This window comes from Sus scrofa, chromosome 14, assembly GCF_000003025.6.
Source record: "Sus scrofa isolate TJ Tabasco breed Duroc chromosome 14, Sscrofa11.1, whole genome shotgun sequence".
Classification (NCBI taxonomy): domain Eukaryota; kingdom Metazoa; phylum Chordata; class Mammalia; order Artiodactyla; family Suidae; genus Sus; species Sus scrofa.
In genome coordinates, this window is record NC_010456.5 from 89,112,202 (window position 1) to 89,126,321 (window position 14,120).

Sequence of the window (14,120 nt, forward strand, 5' to 3'; positions counted from 1 at the left end):
CCAGCAGATGGCAGATGTAGCTCATGAGCTGGTTTTGGCCGAAGACTTGGTTGGAAGCTGTGCCTTTGCCTCTGTTAGTAGCTAAGAGAAGACAGCCAGCCGTCCTTTCATCATGCCTCCCTTTTGGTCTTTTCTGCTCCTTTGATAGCCTAGGTTCACTCTAGGTCAAAGTCGACAGAATTCTAGGGCTGTGGTGAAGGAACTCAGGACCATAAAATATACAGGTGTTCCTACCTCAAGTTTCCTAGCCTTGGTTGCTCCTCTGAATGGGGAGCTCGTGGCTAATTCCTATCTTACTGAGTTGTTGTTTGGAATCAGTTACTTCGTATTCTTCTCCTTGAATAGAGGAGGGCAGTATTTCCTTCTGGAAAGCTGGTCCTCCAGACTGACTGCTGTGATGGCAGTGGACCTGAGAGCAGATTCAGGTGTTACTCTCTACTGCTCCCACTCCTCAGTGCTCCTCAAGAGAACTCTGGCCACTGATGCTGCTCAGGGCCCTCGGAAGGCACCTGTCCTCTTAGCTGGAGAGGCCAACATTGGCCCAGCAGACAGTCATCAGCCTGCCTTCCCACTGCTGCAGTTACTAGTCAGCCTGGGGCCTATGGGCTCGCACCTTTTGGTGGAGAGCCAGCCCTTCTGGGAGCACTGAAACCCTTGCGTTTAGAGCGTTGCTGTGATAGTTTATATCTGACTTCAGGTGGGTGGGTGGTTGGGCCTGAATGACTTCTCCAGAGATGGTGGTCAGAAATTGGGGCACTTTGGTTACCCTCAAACTCCACGACACCACTGCAGTTTACTGCTGGGGGTCATGTGAGGTGATAGGTAAGGACACCATGAGCAGAAGTGAATGAAGGGACACTGGTGCTAGCACTGCCTGTACTCCAGAAGCCAGTCCCTTTTGCTCAAAGGTGGCATCTTTGGTGCCTCTGAAGGCCCATCCAAGGAGATCTGGCCCAGGCCTGGCTGTGTGTTGCGGTGGCCAGGGAAAGTCTTTCTTGAAAGATCTGCCCCAGTGGAGCCTTGAAGTCTGAGGATGAACTAGAGGAAGGTGAACAGGTAGGCCGGCAGTAGGATTATCACCAGCTTGAGGGAGATGGGCCCATCTGGGGCGTGGGCACCTGGAGGACAGAGAACAGGCACTTCCCATCACTTTGGCTCCCCTCTCCTTTAGATGAACGCCTGTCACCCTGCACACGCCTGGGGTGCAGAAGCAGGGGGTGCAGCCCCCATGCTGAGCTCAGCTCAGACTCATAGGCTCTGGCTCTGGAGCCAAACAAAGGAAAAGAGCTTTCAGTGGAAGGCCTGCAGGGAATTCCAGGACATATAGCAGCTGCAGAGCCCCAGGTGGCTCAGAGGGGAGAGGCAGCAGTAAGGAAAACCATCCTGAGATCACACAGATGTGCCTCAGTCCAGCTTCAGTGACCAAGGTAATACTGGGTGCTCCTTAGAGAGCTTCACATCTGACTCATGAAGGCCCCATGCCATCCCACCCACGGGACTCCCAACCCTGTGAGAAACAGGAGAGGTCACTCAATTTGCGTGACCACAAAGGAGGAGTCAGGTATCCAGGCATCATGCTTTCAGAGCACATTTAATAAAGAATGCAAAAAGTTTCCAGTGGGCCACTCAGATCCCAGGTGCCATCTGTTTGGTGGCCACAGGACCATCCCTTCCGAGGCCTGCCATGCCCTGCATGGTCAGAACAGCATCCAGATCCCACAAGGGGCTTGGGCTGCAGGGTTGGGACTGCTCTCCTCAGCCAGCTCGGGATTTCCTGGCACCACTGAGGCCCAGGTCCAAGCTGCAGAGGCTCTGGCTCCAGCCCAGGGGAGGGCGAGCCTCACAGAAGTGAGCTCTCCCCACTCCTTTACTTTGGCACTCTGGCACCTTTTGCCCCAACAGTCAGGCTGCCCAGGGTTGAGAAAAACTCCTCCATTTCCTTCTGCAGCAGCTGGTTCCTCTTCTCCGCGTCTTCCCGTGCCCGCTCTGAGTTCCTCAGCTTTATTTCCAGCATTGTGTACTTTTTCTTTTCCTGGTCTAGTTCTTCCTCTAGCCGTGACATTCGTTTCCTCAGGTCAGCACTACCTTCTTCGAGTCTTAAAAATCAAGAAGACAGACATCGTTTTAGTCTTGGGCCCACTGGGTTTGTTAAGCAAGCTCCACTGTCGGCACGAAGCATGATGAAGCCCGAGGAGCCTGGCACCAGGGGAAGGACGCATGTGGGCTCAGACCCGTGCCAGGGAGGCTGCACAGACCACACCCTCTCATGAGACCCTGGGGCTTCACCCTCAGAAGCAGAGGGGCCTCCTTGAGTCCTCGCTCAAATACAAAGACCACTTACGCTCCAGCCCAGCCAACTGTCCTGCTGAGGGGTGGACTGCCGGCTGTCAGAGAAGAGGACAGAGACCTACACTGAGAGGTGAGCAGGAAACTGTCCCCTGATGTGCTCCTCTACGAGCTCCAGCCAGACATGGTGACTTGCAGAAAACCCCATCCAGGTTGTCACTTCATCTCCATTCCCTCTCAGCCTCCACATCCCAGCCCAAATGTCTCGCCCTCCAGGAAGCTGTTCTCAAGCCTCCCCAGCAGGTCACACACATCAGTACTCCTTTTTGCTACCACAAAGCTGCACAATGGGCCCTTGTGGAGGATAAGGCCACACTGCAAAAGTTGGCACATCCATCTTTTCGACCAGATGACCTGCTCCTGTGAGGCCTGCGGGACATGCTGCACCTGACCCCTAGGAACCTACCTGACTAAAGACACATGACTGTGGGCTGGATCCCAACTGCCCTGAGCCCTCGTGTTGTCCTCTGAAAATGCAGGGGCCTGCCTTCCCCCATGCACTATAGCTACAGTGGACTGAAAAGGCCACATGGGCATGGCACATCATTTGGCACGTGGTATACATAGAACCTCATCGAGGACGAGGCCCAGCCTCCAGTATGGAGAAGGGAGAAAGCCTTCCTTCACCTCAGCCTCCCATTTGGGGAGCATGGGGCATACTGTCAGAAAGAAGACCTCCCCCCGAGGTGTGCCCTCCAGGCTGAGCACCCCCTTTACCAGGTCCTCCCTGCTCCCCTTTGCTCTCACAGCCTGGCCTCCCCTCTTTCCTCTGAACTCCTTGAGTGACCTGCTCCAGCTTCAAGACTCAAAACACCACCCACAGGCTGACATCCCTCAATCTCTATCTCCCTTAACTCCACTCAGAAACTTAATAAGCATCTCCATCCTAACAGGCCCACGGCTGAGCTCCTGACCCTCCTCCCCCAAGTCACCCTCCTTGAGCCACAGTCACAGTGACCACCTTCTTCTAGTAGCTTGGCTAAAATAAAAATGTCCCTAAATCCGTTCTGTTCCTCACCCCCACATCTAATCAATTGGAAAAACACTTCCATTAACATGTTCAGAATAACTGGTTCTCCTACCTCAACTGTTGCCTCTTAGGTCTATGCCACCCCCAGGTCTGGCCTGCATCACCGTGACTCCCTAATTGGTCTTTGCCATTGAACTCTGTCAAGTGCTCCTGGGCACAGCAGCCAGTGCTCTTCATCAAAGTGATCAAAGTCTTCGAGGCCTTCCAGCAGCTTCGTATCTCATTGGAAATAAAATCAGAGCAGCACTCTTGCCAAAAGGCCTCATCACCCACCCCCCAGCCCCAGCTCCGCCATGCTTTACTCCACCTGCCCACACACAGCTCCTGCCCGTACTCAGTGCCCCTCAAGCTTCCGGCTTCTGCCCACAGCACATACGCCCCTCTCCCAGTAGTGCCTTCCAAACCTCTCCCTGCTCCTCCCCCCTGCTCTCCTCCTTTACCTAACCTTCTAAAATACCATATATTTTAAAAAATATATCTTGCTTATGGTCTTGCTGTTTTCTTCCCACTCACCAAATAAGAACAAAGGCAAAGCTTTTGATCAGTTTTGGTTATAGCTGTGTCCCCAGCATCTAGCATTCATGCCTGTACATCACAGATAATGTAGTCTCTGGGGAGTGCAGGAATCAGGGTGCAGGGCTGAAAGCTGGTCTCTGGGAGCCTTCCTTACCCTTCACCCACCAAGCAGGAGGTAATGCGAGCACTCTGGATGTGCCAGGCTCTGCTGAGCACTCCATCTACCGTGTCCCTAAATCCTCAGGACAAACTGATGAGGTCACCTCTGCCCAGGGAGCCCGCCCAGACACTCAGTGGATGCACAGTGGAGCAGGGACTAGAACCCAGAGCCCACAAGGCAACAATACTGCATTTCCCCTGAGAACCCAAGCCTCTGAGAAGGGGGAAGAGCTGGAAGCTCCAGTGAGCTCCACAAACAGCCAAGGAAGTGAGAGAGGTTGATTCTGACCCCCTCTGAGGCTGTCCTCAGTCAGCCTCTGCCAAGTAACACTTCCTAGGTGTTCTATAGTTCCGTCTGTGAGCGTATCCTCCACAGTAATCAACTTCCAGTGACTCTGCAGAAGCTTCTGCTATCACTTCTACCTGGTAAATTCCAACCCAGTGCTTATATTGTAGGTTTAGCCCACAATGTTCAACCCTAGGGTTTTATTCATGCTGTGTCCCTGCTCAATTCAATCCTATTGGTCCTTCAAGTCCTGTCTCAGACATTGCCTGCTATGACACCCCCACCCTACCCTCCACCATGGCAGGGACCACTGCCCCACAGCCCCTTTCCTGCCATGGACACAGTGCCTGCACATGCCTGACACTCCCCATGTGCCCAGGAGACAGCTGCCAGGAGAACAAGAGAGCCAAATGCTGTCATTCCAGCTCCCTGGGGAATCCCAGGCTCAGAAATAGAAGCAGGAATCCCTTCCACATGCACTGTCTGATTGAAAAAAAGGAAGCCCGCAGGAGCCCTCCGCTAGTGGGTGGGACATGCATTCACAGGTCAGAGGCTGATGCAAGGCCTGGGGCCAAAGGAGCTAAGAGGTCTGAGATGCTGATGTAAGCACCAAGCACCATCCAGCATAGGCTTTGCTAGTGACTTTAAGCAGGATGCTTGACCTCTCAGAGCTGGAAAACACCCTCTTCACGGGGAGTCTGGGAAGATGGAACCAGGGCCCATTAGTGAGCAGGCCTTAGAGGGTGGCACAAGGCGTCCTTTGTGACTGAGCAGAAGGGAGGGCCAAGCTCAGCAGGGCCAGCTCCCTCCTCAGAGATCAGATACCAGTCAAGAAGGAGTCCTCACGTCAGGCCCTATCACGGTCACCCAGCCAGGGGGGCCAGCAGCTCACCAGGGCCCTGCCCTGCTCCCACAGCCTGGGCTACAGGACACTCCTCAGGGGGCCTGCCTTCTCCCTGGCCAAGGGCCACATAGAGACCCCCTATTCCAAGACTCTCCAGCAGCACACTCTGAACAGCTCAGGCTAAGATTCTGACACTCATCCATTCTGCAGGCCTCATGGAGCTCTGACTGCACGCCAGGGCCCCAGCCTCTGAGCTTTCCCAGACAGAGGACACCCACCCCTCCATTCCCAGCCTGTCCTGGTGGCTTCCTAGGGGCTGGCTGCTCCAAGCCCTGCCTCCAGGAGACTTTCTTGCAAAGCCAGAGGCCGCAGGGCCAGAGGCTGGCTGCCTGGGACTGGTCATCAGTGACCTGCAAGGGCTCCACCCAGCCCGTGGAGCGCCAGCCTCACACTTGCCCGGTGGCTGCGGCCCTTTACCTTTTCACACTTGTCTCGTACTCAATCCTCTGCCGGCACAGCTCTGCCCTGAGCTCTGTGACCAGGCCCTGGAGAGCCTCGGAGCGGCGGGCGCGGTCCTGGGCGGGGCTGCCTGGGTCACTGGGCTCACTGCTGCTGATGCAGGAGCCCACACCATCCAGGCCGTGGTCCAGGTCCGGGGATCTGTGCCCCTCGCTGCTGCTGGGGACAGGGGAGGGCTCAAGGGCCCCCTCGGTGTGCAGGGAACTGCAGGCGGAAGAGTCACTGGCCCGGCAAGCCGTGCAGCTGCTGACTGAGGCTCTGGCTGAGGCCTCGGACCACGGCATGCTGGCCACACTGGACGTGCTGGGAAAGAGGCTGGGCGGGGGCACGTTGTCATAGGTGGACAGTCTCTGCTCAGAGCCTGAGTCCTTGAGCCGGTCTCCTGATAAGGCCCGGCGGTGGCCGCGCAGGGAGGACAGCCCATTCATGAGCCAGTTACCTCCAGAGATGATGGGCACCTCCAAGGAGGAGCTGCCCACCTTTGGGCTCCCCGACCGGGACCCTGACTGCCGGAAGGAAGACCTCCAGTTGGGCAGAGTCTGCACCTTCTTCCCAGGGCTGGTGGCAGCAGGGCTGCATCGGCTTCCCAGGCCTGTGGGAGAAGTTCTAGAGAGTGCCGCCACAGCAGCCCCATCCAGAGAAGCAGTCCTGTGCGAGGGCAGGCCAGGGGCGCTGGGGCTGCCGGGCTCCACCTGGCTGTCCTTGGGGACCTCCTCAGACCCCCATCCCACGGTGCACGGTGGGCCCCTACGAGGGGAGGCTGGCCCTTCCGTGGTCCTTGAAGTAAAAAGCTGGCTGTGTTTGCGGATCAGGACAGTCATCAGATGCTGGACCAGGGAAGTGCCTGCAAGGAAGAAGGAATAAGAAAAGTCTCACTGTGAATGTCTCCAGTCCAGACTCTCCATACCAGTCAGGGGAAGCTGCAGCTCAGACCCAGGGTGCCCAGTTCTGCTTGAACCCAAAACCAGGCTGCCTCTGAAGTGAGGACGCACACAAGAGCTTGCCAGCTGCCACCCTGAAGGAGAGGACAGCCACCACACTCTCCAAATCCAGGCACGATCAGCAGGACCACACCCGAGAATCCCCCTCCTCCAACATGGGGCCTGGAGCACAGAGAGGCACTGTGCCTTCTCGCCCACTCCAACCAGCTGGTGCGAAGAGGGGCAGGTACATGCCCACTAAGGCTGCAGGGTGAGCCAAGGGCAGGGTGAGGCTGGAAATCAGGGCCTGGGTGGCAGTGCCCTCTCAGCTGCCCCACACGCCCCCCCCCATGCTGCCCATAGTGGCTGGGCCTGTCCACACTCTGGGGGACACAGGGTTCTGAGACACGGGATAGAGATGTCTTACAAGTGTCCGTGGGCACACTGCACAATCTCACACAATTATACACACACAGTTCCACACACACACAAATGAACACAGCCACCCCGCAACATGAACAACCCCAACACACACATACACAATCCCCCTTCTCCAGGCCACATCTGCTGAGACGCAGCCTGCGGCCTCTGTGGGGATTCTGTTTCTGAGGCTGTGGGGTGGGAACAGGGGTCAGCGACCAAGGGAGGCTGTACAGAGGGACCACCTGCCTGGTTCCCTCAGGTTATCCTCAACCAAGGAGCAGAGACTGCAGTGAGGAAGGTAAAGTGCTTGTGTGGACCCTCCCACTGGAAGTAACCAAGAATCCTGGAGGAAATGAAGAATCTTTAGTCCAGACACAAGAACTCGGGAAAGTCAGTAGAGTGAGCGTTGGCCCTCTGGCATTTGTGCTACCTGACAGGCAGGAGCTGGGGGCCTGGGGCCAGAGACACACCCATCAGGCCATGCGGGGGCTGAGCAAGAGCACCGTCCCCAAGGGCCACACCCTCAGCCAGCGGGGTGGACAGCTCCAAGCCCACCGCACACCCCCTGCATCTCCCCTGCATCATGTTCAGTGAAGAATGGCAACTCTGCCCTCAGCATGCTTAGCACCAGGGGGCAGTGAACTCCGGCTGGCACAGGGCAGGGCCCTTGTGAGTCCTGGCCAGCCTCTGCAGTCCTCAGCTGGGGCTGGCTGCGGGGTTCCTGTCGGAGCGGCCAGACCCTCCCACTAACCCCGCTGGGACAGTCGTCCATGGCACCTCCAAGCAAGGCTCTCATTTCCATGCCAGCCTGCACCTGTGCCCTTTGAAAAGTTGGGCTGACAGGGTCACCCTGCCTCTCTGAGCCTGTCTCCCGATCTGTAAAATGGGGGCATAACTGCAGCACTGGCTGCTTATGATGATTAAAGTGAGGTAAGAGAAGTAGAGGCCCTGGCATATTGAAAGCAGCTGCTGGTACCATTTTTTAAATTATGGTTTTTTTCATTATAGAACAGAATATCCCCAGGGTTTGCAAAGCTCTGACATCCAGAAGAAGCCAATAACAATTACTTAGCCAAAAATGAGTAAAACAAAAACATCTGTGTGTACTGATGGGCAAGGGCGCCGACTTTCTCTATCCCCCCAACCCCAGCCTCTCCCACAAATCTAATTGCACCTTATGACCCCATCCACAGGACAAAGTTCTTCCTTTTATAGCTGACCCCATGGGGGAGGAGGAGCTGGAGGAAGCGGGGGAGGAGATCCAGAGAAGCTCCTGCCAAGTCCCCAGTGATGGAGCCACCCTTCCCTCTGGCCTGGCATGAAGTTCTGAGGACCTTCCCCGGACCAAGGTGAGCCCAGACCCCAGAGCACCCAGTTCTGCCATGCACCCCTTCCCCATTACCTTCCATGATGGTCACCGGATCTTCTATCGGAGGCCGAAGTATGTTAGGTCCGAAAACAGTTGCCAGGTTCTGGACACTCATCTTGTTGACATCTGAGTGAGACTGAACTTCATCCAGAAACCTGCAAAGGGCGGAAGAGACCATTGGCAGAGAAGCAAATACCGATGCCAGATCTACTGGCAGCTGCCTGGCCCCTCTGCTCAACTGAGCCCACGTGTTTCCACAGCTGCCAGGCACAGCCAGCTGCCCCTGCCAGGCTCTGAAGAGGCAGAGCTTCCTTGGCATCTGAGAGGGCCATCAGAAGCAAAGGCCACCAGGACAGGGACCCGTTGTTGGCTTGGGAGGACACCCAGCATGTCCTCTCCAGGCACCTGAGCCCAGGCACCGTCAGGAGGCCAACCCATGGGGAGTGGATGGTGAGAGGCACCCAGAGGAGGAAGAAGGAACAGAGACTGTGTCCCTTCCCGCCAGTAAAGATGTGCTCAGGACTGCGTGACACGCCTGCTTCCACGGGGATTGTAAGGCCTGTGAGTGCAGGGACCATGCTCCTCTATGTTTCCCGCTGGCTCTGCACTCAGGGAGAAGAGAGGGTGGGAGCATGACCCTGGCCCCAGGGAGGACGCAGAGCCAGAGCGCAGGAGAGGGAGGCCCACCCCCACTCACTTACTTGCAGATGTATCTGAGCAGGTTGTAATTGACCAGGGGAAGGCTGCTTACTTGTTTAGCCAACTCCAGGGTCCCCTTGGGATTGAGAGAGGAAAAACAGCATTTTTAAGCCCAGCAACCAGGGAGTTCCTGTTGTGGCACAGCAGAAACAAATTCGACTAGGAACCGTGAGGTTGCCGGTTCGATCCCTGGCCTCGCTCAGTGGGTTAAGGATCTGGCATTGCCATGAGCTGTGGTGTAGGTCACAGATGTGGCTCAGATCTGGCGTTGCTGTGGCTCTGGCGTAGGCTGGCAGCTATAGCTCCAATTCGACCCCTGGCCTGGGAACCTCCGCATGCTGTGGGTGCAGCCCTAAAAAGACAAAGGACAAATAAAATATAATAAAAAAGACCAGCAACCAGGTCCCAACCTTTCTCCCACTGGAGGGAGGTGGGCTGAGGAGGCGGTGGGGATCAGAGTCCAGAACTCCATCCACAGCCCATGGGCCTGGCCCCAGGTGATCAAAGGGCTCCACCACTTCCATCTCCCTTCCAGGAGCGGCCAGGCCAGGCTTGTGACCTCTGGGCGGGGAGAAGCCGATTTACTCTCCAGAGGCTGTTGTGAGGGATGTGCCTCTGCTGGGCCACAGAGGAATGTCAGGGCCAGCGCTCAGCTCACTTATCGAGGCACAAATATTTGCCAGATAAAGACCCCTCATCTCCCACATGGCCAGAGGGAGGACAAACAGTCCTTCCCCGGCCCGCCGGAGCCAAGCAGAGCTGCAGGCGGGCGATGCAGGGTGGGGGTGGGGGCCCTGTCCGGGGAGCAGTCTCGGATTCTTTTGGGAGGAGGCACGATAGAAAGAGATGAAAGGTCTGCTTGTTTCCAACCCCATGGCCGGCCTGGGTGGCCTGAGTTGGGTATGGGAGCAGGTGTGCCTATAGGGTAGTGGCTGAGCCTGGGGACCCTGCATACAGGGGTACAGCTGGAACATGGCTGCTGCACAGGGTACCTGTCCCTCCAAGAGATCGAGATGTCCCAGCCCACCCCAGACTGGGAGATTCCACACGCAGAGCAGACTGCAGGATCTACGTGCCATGAGAAGTTATGGAAAGTCCTGTCTCCACATGTCCCCACCAACTGGCAGGCCCACCCCCCAGGATGCGTCCCCGAGAGCCACTAACCTCCCCCTCGTCCTTGGTGAGCAGCTGGGCGCAGCTGAGGAAGTCCTCGTACCTGGCGAAGGGGACCACAGGCTCGGGGAGCTCCCGCAAGTACAGCTTCAGCAGGGAGGCCACCGTGTGCACATCTGTGGTGCTGTGGGCAGAGGGACGTGTGTGAGGCCCGGGCACCAGGGAACCACAGGAGAGACCAGCGCCTGCCCCATCCCCCTCAGGGGCAGCCTCTGCTCTCACGTGTGTGTGCACACTTACACACCTGCACTGTACTGCGACGGCCACCTTCCACTGGCCTGGTGCCTGCCCCAGGGCATTCTGAAGAGCAACCTGGAGCTGCTCCACACCGCAGGTTGGGGAGCCAAGGGCACAGCTGTCCTTTGACCCAACCTAAGCCTGTCCCAGGATCACCCTCCAATGGAAGTGGAAGGGCCACGTCCAAGGCACCCGGCAGGCAGGGCTGCTGAGTTCCTTGAAAAAGCACGATGTTCCTGGGCACCTGCCACCAGCTGGGCAAGTCAGACCACAGGCCCTTCCCCAGCATCTGGGATCCTATTCATACTATGGAAGCCCATTTCCAGAGCCCTGTGTGTCCACCCCCAACCATCTGTCTCTTGCTCAGAGTGGCCCAGGCAGAGGTGGGCGGCAGCCTTGGCCTATCTGGACTCTGGGCTCAGGTCTTGGCATCTCCTCCAAGCCTGTCTTCCAGGCTGGGGCTGGGGCTGGGTCCGAGGTTTTTCATCTGCTTTTCTAGGGCCCTAGATTTAAATTGTGGAGCTGCATTTCCCTTGGGAGGTGCTCAGGAAAGATGGGCCTGGAGCCAAAAGAATATGGCTGGGCCATTAAGTACCACCTGCACCTGACTGTCTAAGGTTGGTATCACTGACATAAAGCCCTGGGGTCTCTTCCGCTCTGGCATTTGGGATTCTGGGGTTCTATATGCCCACATGCACCTGGAACTCACACACCCAGGGCCCCTCCTGTCTCAGGACAGGTGGCTCTTAGTTTGGCCAACTGAGCAGCCCTCATCCCTGCCCCCACCTCCTCTCTCCAGCCAGGCATGCTGCTGCCCACACCCTTCACTGTCTGCCCCCAGCCACCTCCTCCGCTGACACCCCCACTTCCTGGGTGCTTACATCCCCAGTGGGTACCCAGCCTTGAGCCCAGCATCCTTCCCCCCGCCCCCCCAACCCCAGGGACTCTGAGCTCACTGCCAGCCACTGTATGAGCAGGAGCCCCAGGAGGATGAAAGGACAGGAAGCAAGGAGGATGGCCTTTGGATAAGGGCCAGCCCTATGTCTCCCCCTAGTGGAGGAGCTGGAAGCATTTCTGATCTGGCGAGCAGATGCAGGCAGACCTTGCCAGCCACATCTCTGCCCAAAGCCCCATCCCAGCTCCTCCTGGCTGCCCACAGGTTCCCACGCTCCCTGGCCTGGGAAGCCCAGCCCCAGCTCACAGTGCCAGGTGACTGCCCTGACCGCCTCACCTTCTCTCCTCCCTCCCTAGAAATTCACATCCTCACCCTCTCCCTACTCGAGTCGGCTCAAGGCTTTTTCTTGGTACTTTGTTCCTGATCTCCCCTCAAACCCTCCCCTCCTCTACGTACCTGCCTGAATCCAGCCCCTAGCCCCCAGGCCCAGAACTCAAGGAGAATGTCCCGCAGCCCGTAGCACTATGGGTGCCAACAAGCCTGTGGGCTCTGGAAGGGCAGGTGTTGTCACCTGTCCTGCTCCCTCTCAAGACCAGGCTCCGTGTGTGGTGGAGAGGGGCTGGGTACACGAGCAAGGAGGGCGACAGCTGGAGACAAGAGGCTCACCCTGGGGTCCTAATCAGCTTCTTCCCTTGCTGTTGCACAGCAGATAACCCCTGAGTCCTGGTTTCTCCATCTGTAGGACAGATGACAATGCCTCCATCCCCCTGAATCTCTTCATTCCCAAAGACCCCCTCGCACACACCAACCCCAGTGTCCATCCAAACAGAGCCATGGTCTCCTGCCCACCCCCACACACCTCACTCCCCTGCAATCTACCTTCCACACGGCAGCCCAGCCCATCGTGCCCACCCCAGCCCTCTGAGGCCTTCCAGCCACCAGCACTACCTCCCTTGGGGCTGGGCTGTCTGCTTCTCCAGCCTGCTCTATGCTGTGGGCCAGGTGGGAGGCCACTTGGTGATGTGAGCCTGGTTCCCGATGTGCATTTACTTGTCATCTGTCCCAGCCCCATGAGGGCGGGTCCTTGTCTGCCTTGTTCATGGCCCCTGCCCCATGCCGGCCAAGTGCTCTCCCTCGATAGACAGGTGTTGAGTGACATAAAAAGGGTTTCTGTGAGAGCCACCAGGGTCAGTCACAGGGGAGACCCTCCTCTGTGCTTGGCAACAACATAGATGGGGCTCGGAGAGCTGCTACTGGCCAGGAACCAAGGACCAGGGTGGCAAGGAGGGACAGGAGTGGGGACTGTGGCTACCAGGCCCAGTACAGCTCTTCATGGAAGAGCAAGCCCAGGACTAGAGGCTGATGTCTCTTACAGCGCAGAGTGTGGACTATGCCGTGGGAGCAAGCCAGCTCTGCCCAAGATCGCCTGTGCCAGCGTGAGGGCGAAGGGAGCGGCCTGGGACCCTTCTGTCAGGGAGTGAAGAAGAGGCGCCCTGGGACCCCTGTGTTGGCCGGGGGGGGGGGAGATGGGCACAAATGCATGGCCAGAGGAGCTGCCGCAGAGCTGCCAGGAAGTGGGAGAGCATGGTATCAGATACCCCAGGGACGTTTCCAGAAGGGCGAGGCACTCAGAGCCCAGGGCGGCCATGGCAGTGCAGGGGACGCTGTGGAGAAGGGCCTTGGAAAGGCGAGTGGGAAGCCCTGATGGATGGGGCTGAGGGTAGGCAAAGGCGGGTGCAAGAGAGGAGGCTGTGTGAGATGCTGTCAGATGACAGAAGGCAGAAACAGGATGGTTCTGGAAGGGTGAGCAGGCTGAGAGAGAGCCCTTTCTGGAAAGGGGATGTAGGTGGAGGGCAAGGAGCTCTGAGAATGAGGCCAGGTTCCAGGTGGGCAGAGCCTACCTCTGGGCACCTGAAGGACTTACAAGGGGTCTCTCAGCCTTGGGTCCTAATCTATAAAAGGGACATATGACCATTTTAGAAGAGTCTGTAAATGCACTGCGGGCAGAGTCTAGTAAGGGGTGCCTGAGATGGAAGCGGGGTCAGGGCCCAAGTGGCGGGAGGGATGCGGGAAAGAGGCTGAGGAAAGGTTGAGGCTGGAAGGTACAAATGGGGGGGATGCTTTGCCCCCTTCTCACCCCCTCACACCCTTGCTTCTGCCCCCAGCCAGCTGGGGGGCTTCCCCTTGGCCACTGAGCCCCAAACCTGGTTGCTAAGCAGACTCACTGGAGGCTTTCAGACATGCAGATGCCCACTCCTCAGCCCTGAGTCTGATTCCATAGGAGCGGGGAGGGGAAGGCAGGCCCTGGAGCCTGGACCATCAGAAGCTCTTGGGATCCAGACATACAGTCTCACTGCCTGATGCCAACCTGGAGGATTTCTGCCAACACAGATCAGATCTGGCCGCCTCCCCACTCAAACTCTGCTAGGGCTCCTGGGCCTCAAGACCAAACCCAGCTCTAGGGGGTGCCTCCCTCTGCTTTGCCCCTGCAGTGCAGGCACTCTATGCCGAGCCATGGTTCCTGAGAGCCTTAGCTTGATGCGCTCCCCTCCTGGCCCACGTGCTGAATACCCCCTGGAGACACAGAGCCCCTCAGACCCCTGCCCCACAGCCCTGACTCCCAGACTCTCACCAGTGTGGGGCAGGCCTTCCCTGGCTCCTGTCCCCAGTCTTCCTCTCTGGCTACTTCTGCTCCTCTGCCTGG

At 57.6% G+C, this 14,120-nt stretch overlaps 1 protein-coding gene across 10 annotated transcripts in view; it reads right to left on the bottom strand.

Annotated features, from left to right (window-relative positions):
* ARHGAP22 (Rho GTPase activating protein 22) overlaps positions 1,573 to 14,120 on the bottom strand; it is a 217,856-nt gene continuing 205,308 nt past the window's right edge. For all 10 annotated transcript variants that reach the window (XM_021073072.1, XM_021073078.1, XM_021073079.1 and 7 more), the window contains 5 exons: positions 10,276 to 10,408; positions 9,114 to 9,187; positions 8,446 to 8,567; positions 5,659 to 6,544; positions 1,573 to 2,096 (listed from right to left, as the gene is read on the bottom strand). In XM_021073072.1, coding sequence (XP_020928731.1) covers positions 1,868 to 2,096; positions 5,659 to 6,544; positions 8,446 to 8,567; positions 9,114 to 9,187; positions 10,276 to 10,408 — 1,444 coding nt within the window. In that variant the 3' untranslated portion in view covers positions 1,573 to 1,867. The remainder of the gene's footprint in view (positions 2,097 to 5,658; positions 6,545 to 8,445; positions 8,568 to 9,113; positions 9,188 to 10,275; positions 10,409 to 14,120) is intronic.